The sequence below is a fragment of the Labeo rohita genome, chromosome 22 (genome assembly GCF_022985175.1).
Source record: "Labeo rohita strain BAU-BD-2019 chromosome 22, IGBB_LRoh.1.0, whole genome shotgun sequence".
In the NCBI taxonomy this organism is placed as follows: Eukaryota; Metazoa; Chordata; class Actinopteri; order Cypriniformes; family Cyprinidae; genus Labeo; species Labeo rohita.
The window spans coordinates 27,501,704-27,517,413 of record NC_066890.1 but is presented as its reverse complement, the minus strand read 5'-3'; the positions used below and the strand labels follow the sequence as shown (position 1 = coordinate 27,517,413).

At 35.9% G+C, this 15,710-nt stretch overlaps 2 protein-coding genes across 5 annotated transcripts in view; one reads left to right on the top strand and one right to left on the bottom strand.

The window, feature by feature from the left end:
- The window catches only part of LOC127153323 (adhesion G-protein coupled receptor D2), a 109,346-nt gene extending 100,949 nt beyond the window's left edge, over nucleotides 1-8,397 (top strand). The window contains exon 25 of the mRNA XM_051094350.1: nucleotides 7,893-8,397. Coding sequence (XP_050950307.1) covers nucleotides 7,893-8,018 — 126 coding nt within the window. The 3' untranslated portion in view covers nucleotides 8,019-8,397. The remainder of the gene's footprint in view (nucleotides 1-7,892) is intronic.
- Nucleotides 8,398-8,402: 5 nt separating this feature from the next.
- Nucleotides 8,403-15,710, bottom strand: part of nr5a2 (nuclear receptor subfamily 5, group A, member 2) — a 75,708-nt gene continuing 68,400 nt past the window's right edge. For 3 of the 4 annotated variants that reach the window (XM_051094351.1, XM_051094353.1, XM_051094352.1), the window contains one exon: nucleotides 9,910-14,625. In XM_051094351.1, the coding sequence (XP_050950308.1) occupies nucleotides 14,378-14,625 (248 nt within the window). In that variant the 3' untranslated portion in view covers nucleotides 9,910-14,377. Of the gene's footprint in view, nucleotides 8,643-9,909; nucleotides 14,626-15,710 lie in introns of those variants that run through there. The other variant, XR_007825253.1, reaches the window with a different exon arrangement.

The window sequence follows — 15,710 nt, the reverse complement described above, 5'->3', positions numbered from 1 at the left end:
AACAGCCTCGCCGGAGAGCGAGACCCGTTCGGTCTGTGTACAGTTCAACACCTGCAAAGTTCAGCTTTTTCCAGGCCGTTACGAATGATTGTATGCTCTTTGTGTAGCAGTAAATGCACGTTATACAGCATACGCATGTAGACACGTCTGCAAAGCGCGTGTTTGATTTCGTTATGTTTTCATGCTCGAACTCCTGTCACGCTCATACGACCTTGGGTGACATTTTCAAGCACATGCATTGAAAATTCTGACACTTCCCATTGTCAGGCCACAAAGAAACACTTGAGCATTGAATCTTGCACCTCATTGGAGGATTCACAATCAGGAAGTGACCTTGGATACACCCTCCCCTTATATTAAAGGGGGTGAATCCAGGAAGACCTTTGAAACAGAATATATTTTGCACTTTTTGTGTGTCTGCGCCAACGAGGGCATCCACATAAACCACAAATCCCAAGCCCAATTCACAATGAACACGCCACATTTTTGCCTCGATTGAATAATGGTATTAGTTTTTCAAAAATAAGCAGATATTTGAACTTCTGAGGATTTGGGTTGGTTCTTGATACAGTGGCCGGATATCTGGTTTCGGCATAAGCATGCATTTGTTAGCATGTCATTTAGGAAGTATTATTCTTGGATTCACTGGCACGTCGTTAAGTGTTTTAGGCAACTCGGATCTCATTAGTGATGCGTCACTCCGAGTCTGGCCTTCGCTCCAACCAGCAGCGCTTAACTACACCACTTATAAAATTATTATAGGTTGCAGAGTTTGCAGTAATACTGCAATAATTTAAAAGACTGGACGTCGTCTTTGTAAAGGTGTTTTGGTGAAACAGTCTGCTTAGAGAAGTATGTAACTATAGGGTTTTGTTCTTACTTACTAGCCTCAAATATGTAAGCTTGTCTAAATAACACACAGTATCTTTTATAAGAAACTGGGTTGTAATGAAAAAACCCCAGATACTTTTCAAACCAGTATGACTTTCATTTTTACGTAAAACACAAAAGCAGATGTTTAGCAGAATGTTCACGCTGCTCTTTTCCATACAGTATAATACAGCAGTGCCTGTAAATCTTCCAAAAGGACAACTTACTGAAAAATTTAGTAGAAAACCCATGAAAGATTTACGTTATTTAAAAAATCCACATTTTGGACTGTGGGGGGAGCCATTATTTCGATGATGTGAAATGGTTGCATTGGTGAGCTACTGACTCTACCTGTCGCTATTTTTAAATAAAATACTGATACAATGACAAATTTTGTGGCTTTTGGTCGTAATTTTCAGTCGAAGGGAGACAAGAAAAGCCTTCACATTTAAGTCTTCACTGCTTTCCTGGCGATGAGAAGAGGAGAAAAGAATGGGAAAATGCCAATGGGTGAATAAAACTTCCTAAAGACCTGCGTCTTTGCCTTTTAGTCTTTTAGTTGACCACAGCTACTGAAAGTACTTACAAACGGCAGAGACAAGAAATGCTAGATGCCATCCTGACAGGATGTAAACGTGCCAACGCTTGTCGTGACACCACAGCCACTGAACGAGTTTCTCAGCTTGGATTTCACTTGATATCTGAGGCATTTAGACTCTTAGTGGGGGGAAGTCAATGGTGTGGAATTTGGTTTAAACCTTCACTTATATCTATCCTCACCTGTAAGCTCTTTCAGTAGCTGTGGTCATCGTATCAGTATTTTATTTTCCGAGTTGTGCTGCGGTAAAAATAGCAACAGTAGCTCACCGAATGCTACTGTTTGATGTCAACGCAGTAATGGTGCCCCCATAGTCCAAAATATGTATAAAACGATATGGATTTTTTAAAATAATGTAAATCTTTCATGGGGTTTAAATGCAGTTTAAATGCGGCTTTATGATCCCAGCTGAGGAAGAAGAGTCTTATCTAGCATAACGATCGGTTATTTTCATTTTAAAAAAATAGTTTATATACTTTTTACTTTCAAACGTTCGTCTTGTCTTACTCTGCTTGGACTGTTTTTGTTTCAGTTCGTGACAGTTAGGGTACGTCTCACGTTCTCCCTCAACTTCGAAATTGTCCTGTATTGCTGTTTTACCTTTTTTGTTAAGGGTATTTGAGCTTCTTTGCATGTTCGCGTTGCAAAGACTGGGTCAGTACTTCTGCAGCAATGTAGGATGATTTTGAAATGATTTTTGAAGTTGAGGGAGAAAATACGATTGGAGTTTTTCGACATACCCTATTCGTCTTGAGTCAGAATACACAGAGTTAAAGGAGAGAAAGGCAAGACGAGCATTTGAGATTAAAAAGTATTTAAATTGTATTTTTTTAATGAAAATAGCTGATCGTTTCGCTAGATAAGACCCTTCTTTCTTGGCTGGGATCGTTTACAACTGCATTTGTTAGTTTGAAGCCGCATTTAAACTGCATTTTGGAAGTTCAAAATCGGGGCACCATATCAGTCCATTATATGGAGAAAAATGCAGAAATGTTTTCCTCAAAATACATAATTTCTTTACGACTGAAGAAAGAAAGACATGAACATCTTGGATGACAAGGGGGTGAGTACATTATATGTGAATCTTTGTTTTGGAAGTGGACTTCTCCTTTAAGAGTGTAGGGTGAAAAACGTATTTTCTCCTCCAATTTCAAAATCGTCCAACATCGTTGTTTTACCTTTTTTGTAAGGGGTGTTTTACTTTCTTTGCACGGTCCCTTTGTAAACACTGGGTCGGTACTTCCACCTACATCACACTTGAACTTTCCGACGTGACTATGTAAGTCGAGCTAGTGCAAGACGAGCATTTGTGGTTAAAAGTATATAAATGTTCAGAAAATGACCAATCGATTTGCTAGATAAGACCCTTATTCCTTCGGCTACAATCGTCTAGAGCCTTTTGAAAATGCAATTTGGTCCTTCAACTCCAATATATGGAGAAAAATCCTGGAATGTTTCCCTGAAAAACCTTAATTTCTTTTCGACCGAAGAAAGAAAGACATGAACATCTTGGTTGACAAGAGAGTGAGCAAATTCTGACAGAATTAAAACTAATAAAGAAATAAGTGAGCGTTCTGTTTTTGATCATTTGAGCTTTTTAGTCTCTACACACTCCATTGAACTCTCATTACTCACAAAACACTGTTTTATATATATATAAATATATATCTGGGCCGTGTTCCATTGGCTGTTCCAGCGAGCTGCGAGCTGAGGTATTGTTACAAATTACTCTTGGCAAAACGGCCTATCATTTGTGACAATAAGAGGTCATTTTTCATGTCTGACCTTCTGTTTGGGCTGCATTTCTGATCCTGTGTAATTATGTCTTTGTGCTTCAGAATGTGGAAATTTAATCGCTTTTACAAAGAGGCCCGGCAAACGGCAGCAGCGGAGAAAGAGTTTTAGAGGAACTACGCGACCGTTTTAACAGGACAACATGTTTGAATTAGATGTTCTAGCACTGGCTCTAAATGGATTTCTGAAGTGGTTGTTTGTGAGGATTTTCAATCGGACGTAACCTTGAGTCTTTTTTATGGGAGGTCCGTCGGATTTAAGTGCTGGTATAGCATGAAGAGCCTGAATACATGCGTTTCTCTCTCTCCATCTATCTCGTTCCCCCTCTCCCTGCCTCTATTTCTCTTCTCTCCTCACTCTCTCTCTCTGTCCGTCTGCCTCTTTTTCTTTCTGAAATTGAAAAATCTGCCTCTGAAGTTGTTGGCATTGTCTGGGTAATTAATGGAATGCTGAGAGCGAGGTCCAGGTGCTTAAAGACTTTTTTTTTTGTATCTTTCTTTTTCCTCATGACTAATAAGGATAGAAAATACACATTAGTGCTTTTGTGCTCCTTCTTTTTTATATATAAACTTATGTATAATACATGCATTTAAATGAAAGGACGGTGACCTTCGCTGTGTTCCATTTCAAACCCACCACATTTGTTTTGCATGTTGAGGTGAGGTTTAGCATAACAATCCAACGGCTCCTATTTAATATGCATCTATTAATTCGTCCATTTCACGAGTTGGGAAGTTTGGGTCAAGGGCTCCGAGCAGTATTTTAAGCTGAGCTAAAAGTTTCTTGCTACAAATAACCGTGGCCTGATGTCTAGTGATGTGCGCTGATTATTTATAGACGTTTACTGTTTGTGTAAAAGACGCAGGGCTAATTTTATTCAATAATATATACACGGAGCTGCTAACTGGGCTACATAATTAATGATATGTTAATGAATATTATAATAATGGCTTGTAGGTGACACAATTAAACCACAAATACACCCAAAAATGAGACATTTTTCATAACACACCAGTACACTTTTAAAAAGTGCAATGTGTAAATATAGCCTCAAACAGCGATTACCAGCATTTAAGCACATAAGGAAAAAGACGGTACATATTATTTAGCAAGCCTGTAACCAACTAAATCGATGATTTCAAAAAGCATTTTTGACAAACACATAGAAGAAATTATGATGCTTTTTCACATTTATTACTGTTGTGCCAGCTGTGGTCCGATCTCCTTAAAACTTTGCATGCTTGTTTAGAATCACCTGTCGCATGTGCTCACCAGTTTTTCTTTGGGGTTTATAGGTTTTTGGGTATATTTGGACAGGCCCCTTTTCGTAACGACCCCGTTACAGCTTACCAAATAGTAAATTTCACATTTTTTTGGATAATTGACTTAGAGAGTCTGGAGAATTGCACTGCAGTTTTTTTTTCAGATTGAGTGAAAAACTTTGGACTAGTTTGCAAAAGTAGTTTTTTTTTTTTAGATTTTCTAAATCATTTAACAAACGTGTGAAAAACTGCAGAATATCCAATCATTTATGCCCTTGAAAAAAGCAATTTCACCCCCCAGTGGCCGATATCTTTCAAATTTCTCACAGATTTTTAGGGCCGTGAGTCGAACAGGCCAAACCGAATTTTGTTCTGAGTTTCGTCTAATAGGTGCTAAAAGTTCATTGGCCAATGGCGGCCATGTTTTTTGAGATGCGCAAATGTCCCTGTGGCACTTTGGACCAAGTGCATAGCGATAGGACAAGCGGTTGCGTAGTTTTGGAAGTTTTTTCCCCTCTTATAGCGCCACTAAGTGGCCAAGCTCCACGACTTTTTTTCATGTGAATTTGCCAAAGATATCTCATTCTGTTCAAAAGTTATAGCCGTTTTAGTAATAGCAGCCCTGCCCCTTTTAAACACTTTGCCGTCCTTTTGCAATGGAGAATCTTCCTGCACTGGTTTGGTTCCAATCGGGCAAAAAACCTAGGACTAGTTCGCAAAAGTAGGTTTTTTAAAAAATGCAAATCCAAGATATATGTTTTGTCTGGCGTGAACCAAGGATTCCAATGACATAAGACACTTGAGCCTGCGATGAACCGTTTATGAGTTATTTCGTACTTTTGATCGCTGTAGCGCCCCCATCAGGCCGACTGCGGTGAGCCTTGGTGATGTTGTAGACAGTTTGAGTACTACCATCCCTCCAAGTTTCAAGTCTCTACAACTTACGATTTGGTCTGCCTGATCAGTTTTACATGGAGACTGATGACCCTTGGCCACTCTAACAATTACAATAGGGTTTCAGCATTACGCACTTGAACCCTAATAGTGTCAAATTAAGATTTACTTTAAAGCACATTTTAAGTCATTACATTTTACTACTCTTTTAACAAAGAGTATTAATTTTTAATGAAATCCAAGAGGTTTCTGGCCTTGCAATGGACAGCAATGGTACCACCACATCGTGGTACTCTCATGAACGCACTTTGAAGCCTGACTGAGAAGAATTTTTTTTGCTTTCCACACAAAAAGTATTCTCATAGCTTTGTAACATTGTATGTAGTCACTTGGACTATTTAACAGTCTCCTTACTAGCTTTCTGGGCCTTGAATGTGTCAGTTGCGTTGCCGTCTATGCAGGGTCAGAAAGCTCTCAGATTTCATCAAAAATATCTTAATTTGTGTTCTGAAGGTGAACGGAGGTCTTACGGGTTTGGAACGGCATGAGGGTGATTAATAATGACAGGATTTTCATTTTTGGGTCAACTTTTCTCTTTAAAGAACTGTGAATTCATTCCATTTGCGATTTACTTCCAGGTTATATTTCTTCATCGTTGAGTTGAAATAATCCAATCTTAATCTCTTGTTGTTTTTGACTGACTCCCCTATTGATGGATTCTGAATGAATCTGTCACTGCTGCAGTCTGTTCTCACAGTCGTTCAGCAGGACGGCTCTCAAAATGAAGGGCTTCAGTAAATCGTGCGGTTGTGTTGGTTTAGGGCTCTTGCCTGAGAATATGCTGCCTATTTTAGATTTAAAACAGCTCAGATCTGTTCCTGTGAATATTTTGGTATAGAGCTCAATTGATTTTGGTGTGATTTGAAAATAGTTTCGTGCTTGTGTGTTTGAGAATAATGAAGTTGTGGTTTACAAATACCTATATATCAGTGTAGAAATCGTTTTCTCTGAAATGTTTGTATACGTTTGAACACATTTAGAAATTGTTTACAGGCCAAAATCTGTTCTGATATGTAAAAAGGAACTCTGAAGTTCAAACAGTTGCATTTAATATAAATTTTAACTACAATGCATTTGATTTAATTGATTTAATACTTAAACTTAAGTCCCTGAAAACATTACATTCACTTTGTACTATATAGTTTTTGTTAAAAGTATGCTAGGGATGTGCTCAAATCTGATGTTTACTACAGAAAAGGGAATTAAGGGAATAAGTATGAGATGGGACGAAAAACATATATTTCAGTGCTTTCTCTCGCAATTATATCGTTGGGTAATTATACTGTGTATAAATTGCGTGCATCAGGGAGCTGCTATTAACATACGGGGCATTAAAATCGTTTTTGAATGCACATTTGCTTTTTAGTTTCAGTTTTGAGATTTGTGTTTACTACTATTTGTGTTATGACACCTACTCTCTGTTTACTACGGAACGGCAGTACTTACCACACATTTTTCAAGATTAGATGTTTGCTCAGGATCTGCAAGTCATTTGCCGTTGTCCTATCAGTCATCTCTCCTTACTCTGTTTATGTGGTAAGTGAAATTGTATGTAATGTAATCTAACAAGCTAGTGCTAGCAAGCCTCCGAGTTCTTCTGATTGGTCCACTGCTTTGGCGCTGACATTGATGAGCGGCGTTGCGTGTAAAAGTTTAAATTCTTTTAACTTGACACGTCGTCTTAAAAACGCGTCGCTCATGTGAGAGGTGCTGCAAAAGATGCAAGGGTCATACATGTCCGTCAAGCGCATCTACATAGAAAAACAATGGAAAAGTAGGGCATGAATGGCCCCTTATTCGTTTTCCGTTTTCCATTCACTATTCCAGTGATTTCACGACGCGTCATTATTCAGCCATGCTAGTGGCACTGAAGGTAAACAATGGCACTGAGCCGAACGGAACTCGCTAATTTTGTTGATTATTGCTGCTGAAAATGATGAATTATTGTCATGTTTTGGGCTGTACTAATTGGTCGGACCGGGAAAAACATTTGGAGTACTATAGACTGCCAAAAGTTATGACAAATCAAGGAGAAGAGTGCAAAAAAACTGAGGGAACCAAAGGTGTTTGTGGTTGGCCAAACTGAACCAGGATTTCCAGGGCAAGAATCTTGACAACATTCGCGTTTGTTCTTATTATTTCAGGTGAGGGAGGTTAAATATTAGGCTAATATCTTAATTAATACTGCTCATATGTATCTTCACCACCTATTAACTTAGTCAAAATATCTTGCCATTTCCTGTTTAGTAAGTCCACACGTTTTTTCCGTGGTTTAGACAGCATAAATTAGCAGAACAACATATTCAATAGCGCATTAACCGTTCAATCCATGCTGTTGTTTACATCTGATTATGGCTGCGCATGTGGGTAACTGACCAAATTGTGACGTAAGTTCTTATTTCTCATTCTTCCAGGAGAACTTAAGAAAACCTAAAGACAGACTTCCAAACGAATGCAGTCTGAACGTACCCATGGAGGCCGAACGGAGGTCCTACTCTTCATCTCCTCAGCAGAACGACAACATGTCTTCCTTGAAATGATTCTTCGTCATTGTGTTTTGGTGAAGTGCAGATAGTGTGTACATGATATCCTGAATGTTTCGACATGCTTTGTAATTTATCTTGTCATAAGTTCATTTGTGAAGAACAGTCTTACTAATTTGAATGTTTTTGCATATTTTGTACAGGTTTCGTCTTGAATAAGCTATAATGCTATTGCTGTATATAACGGGCAGTTTGATTCTTGTTAGTTTGTCTTCATGCTATATATGATTGTGAGTGTAGCAGGATCAGGTACGTGTTTTTGAAATCTACAGCCACTTTCCTATTCTTGGATCTGTATCAAGTGTGAATCTCTTTATGTTTGTATGATCGGTAGGTTGAAACTTGTTCAGGTGGTGATCGTTGCCAGAAACAGAAATAAAACAACCATTTTTGGCATAATAGTCATTTATTAAAATATGATGGAAAGATTCCAAGAGCTTGTATGGAAACTCTTTATGGCAAGAGGTGACATCAGAGATGCGGGTCTGACTGCGGCTTCCGGTGCACAAACAAGAGAATCCCAATCCGAACATTCAGGCAGGTAAGCAGACATCCAAAGCAGCTGCAGGACTTCCAGTGGTGGGGAACGAAATGGGCACTGGATTTCTTAAGATTGTCGGTCTGATCAACACACAACACAGTAGAGTCACGAATCGAAGCAAATACAAACCAATTTTTCCCTAGAATCCATAAAGAAGTGGCCTTATGTACAAATGGGGGCGAAGATGCCATGCAGCAAATGTTGATTAAAGCAGTTGTGCTCATACAAAATACTTTTTACACCATTTTTGTCTGAAGTCATTTACATAAGATGTGTAACATCATGTTTGTAAAAAAAAATTGTTTGATGATTGGGATAAGTCACCATGGTGGCCGTTTTCACATTTCATTTCAGGTGTGATACAACAGTTTTTTACTGTGTGGATGATACTTTTGGACCTTTTAAAGTCAACATGAAATGACCCAATTTACTTCCGTATTGTGAAATATTTTCATGTGAAGCAGAAAAAATTATGCTGACACTTATTTTGGTGATGAATGCATGTCAAAATAGAGCTTAATGCGAGCTTGCAGTGGATTTTGGGAAATTATTTCCCATTTAGAACACAAGTACCTACTTTTGAGGAGATTTTTCATTGGAAGATAAAGGCTGAAGGTCAAGTTTGTCGTCGAATGAGCATCATTGGTGCTAACGGTAAGGTTTCTTTTTTTAAAAAATCTATCATCATCATCATTTGCTATTATTACAGTACTATTTATTGTATTATTGTATCTTAATTTTGATTCATTTACAGTTTTTGTTTTGCTTTTCTGATGTTTTGTATTGTTTTGCTTTCCTTTTGCTTTTTTGTTTTGTTTTGGTTCACTTTGCTTTTTGTTTTGTTTTGCCTCCATTTGCTTTTGTTTTGCTTGGTTTGCTTTTTGTTGTTTTTTCGTTTTGCTTATCATTATGTGCAATTATTACAGTACTGTTTATTATATAAATCTTAATTTTGATTTATTTACTGCTTTAGTTTTGCTTGGTTTTGTTTTGTTTTGCTTCTCTTTGATTTTGTTTTGTATTGTTCTGCTTTCCCTTTTCTTTTTTGTTTAGCTTCAGTTAGCTTTTTTTTTCATTTCTTCTGCTTTTGTTTTGTTTTGCTTCACTTTGGTTTTTGTTTTGCTTCCATTTGCTTTTGTTTTGCTTGGTTTTGTTTTCCTTTCATTCATTTTATTTATTTTTTTTTTTAGTTTTGCATTGGTTTAATTTGTTTTGTATTACTTTGTTCTGCTTTCCCTTTGCATTTTTTGTGTTTTGTTTCAATTTGCTTTTTATTTAAAATCATTACCATCATTTGCAATTATTACAGTACCATTTATTATATTAATCTCAATTTTGATTAATGCTTTGTTTTGCTTGTTTTTCCCTTTCCTCTGCTTTTTTTGTTTCACTTCAATTTTCTTTTTGTTTTTTGTTGCTTTGCTTTTTGCTTCAGTTTACTTTTGCTTTGCTTTTTGTTTAAAATCATCATTTGCAATTATCACAGTATTATTTATTATATTAATCTTCATTTTGATTAATTTACTGCTTTTGTTTTGCCACAATTTGCTTTTTGTTTTTTGTTATTTTGCTTGAGTTTGCTTTTTGTTTTCATTTCCTCTGCTTTTGTTTTGCATTCATTAGCTTTTGATTTTTGTTTCCCTTTACTTTTTTTTGTTCTGTATTGTTTTGCTTTGTTCTGTTTTTCGTTTATCTGCTTTTTTTGTTTTGCTTCAATTTGCTTTTGCTTTGCTTTTTTAAATCTGCCATTATCATGATTTGCAATTATTACAGTACTGTTTATTATATTCATATTAATTTTGATTCATTTACTGCTTTTGTTTTGCTTTTTGTTTTACTTTCCTTTTGTTTTTGCTTCTCTTTGATTTTGTTTTGTTTTGTATTTTTCTTCTTTCCCTTTGCTTTTTGTTTTTTCTCATTTTGCTTTTTGTTTTGTTTTGTTTTGCTTCACTTTGCTTTCTGTTTAGTTTTTTGTTTTGCTTGCAATTGCTTTTGTTTTGCTTGGTTTTGTTTTCCTTTCCATCGACTGTTCATCAACATTTTGTTTTGCTTCCCATTTATTTTGTTTTCTATTGTTTTACTTTGTTCTGCTTTCCCTTCCCCTGCTTTTTTGTTTTGCTTCAATTTACTTTTTGTTTAAAATCATCATTTGCAATTATTACAGTACCATTTACTATATTAATCTTAATTTTGATTCATTTACTGCTTTAGTTTTGCTTGTTTTTTTTCCTTTGCTCTGTTTTTGCTTTGCTTCCATTTGCTTTTGTTTCACTTGGTTTTCCTTTCTTTCACTTTTGTTTTGTTTTGCTTCCTACGTGTATTGCTTTGATTTGTTCAGCTTTCTCTTCCTCTGCTTTTTTTTTTTGTTTTGCTTCAATTTGTTTTTTGTTTTGTTTTTCTTTTTGTTTGCTTTTACTTTGCTTACTATCATTATCATAATTTTCAATTAGTACCGTTTATGCTATTAATCTTACTTTTGATTCATTTACTGCTTTTGTTTTGCTTTCATTACCTCTGCTTTTGTTTTGTTTGCTTTGTTTGTAACCAAATAACATCGGCTAAAACACAGCATTATTTTCTGCCCTAGGTGACACCAGCTGACAGGTACGGAAGTAAATTGGATCAGTTCTGATTTCACGTTGACGTTGACACCAATTTTATATACCACAGTCAAATGAAGCGTTCAGGAAAAACAACGGCAGTCCCCAAGTATCAAAGCTCTCATCCGTTCATTGTGAAGCAAACAGGTAAGCACAAGTGAAGGACAGACGCTGTCTTTGGTATAGAACACAGGTACGTTATCATGAAAACTTTCAGATAGAAAAGATGCACCAGTCAGTCACACCGGATCACTTCAGTACAGCTCTTGATATTTTACAGTGGCAGGACCGATGGTTGTTTAATGTGAATCACTCAATCACCATTTAGCTCCGTAACTGCATCTCGTATCTACATGTTTAAAAACGTGCTACAGTAAACAAATACATTTAGTCATGACCCCACCCCGCTGTGCAGGAACACATGGATGAAACCAAAACAATAAATTAAGCTTAACCAGTGACGTACATTTCAAACGTAGAACGTAAAAACAGATGTCCACAGAAATAAGCCAGCACAATTTTAAAAAAAAAAAAAAAAAGAAAAGAAAAGAGAGAAACATTTCGAACCTCAGTATTAAGTGAGATTCCTCTCCGATTTAGTGTCTCACGACATAATTAAGTACTGGTTAAGAAAGATGAAAACTGTACACACCTAAGAAAGCAAACAAGAGGAATATAATCTTTTCTGAACGTTTTGTTTCGTTTTTATATGAAATCATTGCTTTGCAATTGAACGCATCACAGTAATCTCCCACATGACCACATGAATGTAAACACCTCTTATTTCTTTTCAATTGTATAACATTAATACTTTATATATATGTACTTTTTATTTTACATATCGTAGTTCACATCAGCACGGTTAGCTAGCATGGAAATGAAATAAGGCAAGACTCACATGACTGTGACATCACAAATTATTAATACTGATAGTTAAGGTTGTTTTTTTTTTCCTTTCTTTCTTTTTTGTTCTCTGCAGGCTTTGGTCTTGTGTTGACGGACGCGGTATTTCTTCACGCTGGCTCTGAGACTGCGCTTTATTCGCATTCACATTTGTTGATGAGCAAACTGCAAAATGATGCAAACGAGCAGAAAAAATTCGACACCAATAAATGAAAAAGGTGTGTTGTGAGGTAAATGTTTTTAAGGATCGTTTTGAGGGTGAATAATCTAGGTCACACTGCATCCCACAAATCAGGAAATAAGAAATTATTTAAAATATTATAAGTTTTATATTTGCATTAATTTGGTAATTGTTAATAATTATTAATAGCTATTTCTATGACATTTCAGCATTTTTACTCCCAAAATTTTGTTTATTGTGAATTATCTTTTATCTGACAATTTAGCACATTTACCTCCAAAATTATTTTTAATATGAATCATTTTTATTCAATTAATAATAAATCATTAATGAGAGTTTAGCGTTTTATTCCCAAAATTCAGTTTTATTGTGAATTGGTAAATAGTTTGTAATTGTCATGACAATTTAGCACATTTAACTCAGAAATACTTTTTAATATGGATTTTCATGAAATAAATAGCTAAATTATTAATGATAATTAATTCTTGCTTTTATGACAATTTAGCATTTTATTCCCCAAAAATTCAATTTTATTGTGAATTGTTACATTTTTTGTAATTGCCATGACAGTTTAGCACATTTACTGCCAAAGTTCTTTTTAATATGAATTATTTTCAATAAATTAATAACAAAATTGTTAATTATTCCTTCTTTTTTTCATGACAATTTCGCATTTTTACAACCAAAATTGCTTTATGAATTATGTATTTGATTTTAATGATGTCATGACAGTTTAGCATATTTCCCTCCAAAATTCTTTTAAATGTGAATTATTTCAGTTTAATTAATAGTAAAATTCTTAATGATTATCAATTCTTACTTTTATGACAATTTAGCATTAATTCCCAAAATTCTGTTTTATTGTGAATTGTTACATTTTTTTATTGTCATGACAATTTAGCACATTTACCGCCACAATTCAGTGAATTATTTTTATTAAATTTATAACAAAATTATTAATAATTATTCTTTTTTATTTTAATACCAGTTCAGAAGATTACAACCAGAATTGTTTTATTATGAATTATGTATTAGTTGATTTATATTATGTCGTGACAATTTGGCACATTTCCCTCCATTTTTTCTTCTTCTTAATTTAATAATAACATTATTAATGATTATTAATTCTTACTTTTATGACAATTTAGCATTTTATTGCCAAAATTGTTTTATTGTGAACTGTTAAATTAAAAAAAAATTGTCATGACAATTTAGCACATTTAACTCCAAAATTTATTTATTTTATATAAAGTATTTTAATTAATTCTAAAATTCAATATTCAGTATTTTTATTCAATATTCATTATTTCAGTTGACTTTTGTATAATAAATAATTCACCCATTTTTTTTCCTACTATTGGACCAAATATTAGTCATCAATAATTTCTCATTTCTCTCTTATGATTTTGAGATTAAATACGACCCGGACGCGTTCTTGATAGGTTTTGTGACATTCATCCTTTTCTTTTCCACTTTTGGAGAGGAAAAAAATAGTTAAAAGCAGCCTCAGAGTGACAAAGAAGAAGAAACGGCTGCCCATTTGAAAAGAGAAACAGGTTGCGTCATTTTTTTTTTTTTTGGTGAGGTGTTGGAATAAAGTCTTGGTTGGCGCAGATGCGGGAAATGGCTGGTTGTCCGTCTTACCTCCGCCTACTGGCTCGGGCCCAGCTTTTGTGTGCCTTAAAACAGACAGAGGAAGGCCACATGGCCAGGTCCAAATGGAAAATTTGGGTCAATGCTGGCAAGCCAGTCTTGAAAGAGCGCCCAGTTCCTTTCCCGGTAATCTTCAAACCCGCCACCTCAAGTCTGAGTGTAAGGTGGACGTGTCGATCAGCTGCACACAGAACAAATAACGACTGACAGTCATGGTTTCGACAATACTATGACAAATCCGCAGCCTAGAGGTCTCTTGATTCGTTCACTTCTGAAGCAGAAATGCCCTTCGAGCCAAAACCCTCGCTTTGGGGGTTTTCGGATCCAAAGTGTCCGGCTCACCGCAAACCCATGCAGTCGGTGCGCGTCTGGCGCACGTTTCGTCGTTCGAAGGCTATGTCTGGTGATGACGCTGGACTGAGGTGGTGCTGGGAGCAGTGTGTGCGATGTGTCGAGACGAAAGGCTCGCCGCCGGTCCTCAGGCACGTTTGGCGTGCAGCATCTCTATTAGTAGATTGTTACAGGGCACGTCACCATTCAGGTGTTTGTAGTACAGATACTCCTCAGCCTGCAGGCTGATGGCCCGGATCTCCGGCAGCCGCAGCAGCAGCTGGCCGAACTTGTCCGTCTGCTGAGGGTAGTTGCACATGACGTAGTCCAGCAGCGCCGCGTTGACCTGTTCCTGGACGCTCTCCACCAGGTGGAAGTTCTCCAGGTTCTTGACGTCTGAGGAAAGATGAGATAAAGACAATTTGGTGGTTACTGAAATGTGGTTTACGCCTGGGCTTTTATACACTACTGGTTAAAAGTTTACAATAACTATATTTTTTAAATGTGTCACCAAAGCTGAACATATTTGAATATTGTGAAATATTATTGCAATTTAGCAATAACAGTATATAATAATAGTAATAACTAGATTAGTAAAATTTGTAGACAAACTTTGAAGATGGCTTGAAAAAGCCTTGACTGAACATTTAAAGCAGTTGTGAAAGCTTGAAGTTTAGATTCGATAGATGTTGCTAGCATGTTGCTAACATGATTTAGCATATTACTAACATGTTGTTAGCATGATTAACATGTTGTTAGCACCTTTCTAGCATGATTAGCATGTTTAACACATTGTTAACATGTTTCTAGCATGATTATCATATTGCCAACATGTTTCTAATATGATAAGCATGTTTAATATGATAAGCATGTCTAGCATGTTTTTAGCATGCGTAATATGATTAGCATGTTGCTAGTGTGTTTTAAAAATGATTAGTGTGTTTCTAGCATGATTATCCTGTTGCCAACATGTTTCTAATATGATTAGCATGTTGCTCGCATGTTTCAGCATGGATAACATGATTAGCATGTTTTGCTAGTGTTTTAGACATGATTAGCGTTTTTTTAGCAAGTTGTTAACATGTTTCTAATATGATTAGCCTGTTGCTAGCATGTTTTAGCATGTTGCTAGTGTGTTTTAAACATGATTAACTTGTTTCTAGCATGATTATCATGTTGTTCACATGTTTCTAATATGATAAGCCTGTTGCTAGCATGTTTTTAGCATGCGTAATATGATTAGCATGTTGCTAGTGTGTTTTAAAAATGATTAGCGTGTTTCTAGCACGATTATAATGTTGCCAACATGTTTCTAATATGACTAGCCTGTTGCTTGCATGTTTTAGCATGGCTAACATGATTAACATGTTTTGTTAGTGTTTTAGACATTATTAGCATTTTTTTAGCAAGTTGTTAACATGTTTCTAATATGATTAGCCTGTTGCTAGCATGTTTTAGCATGTTGCTAGTGTGTTTTAAAC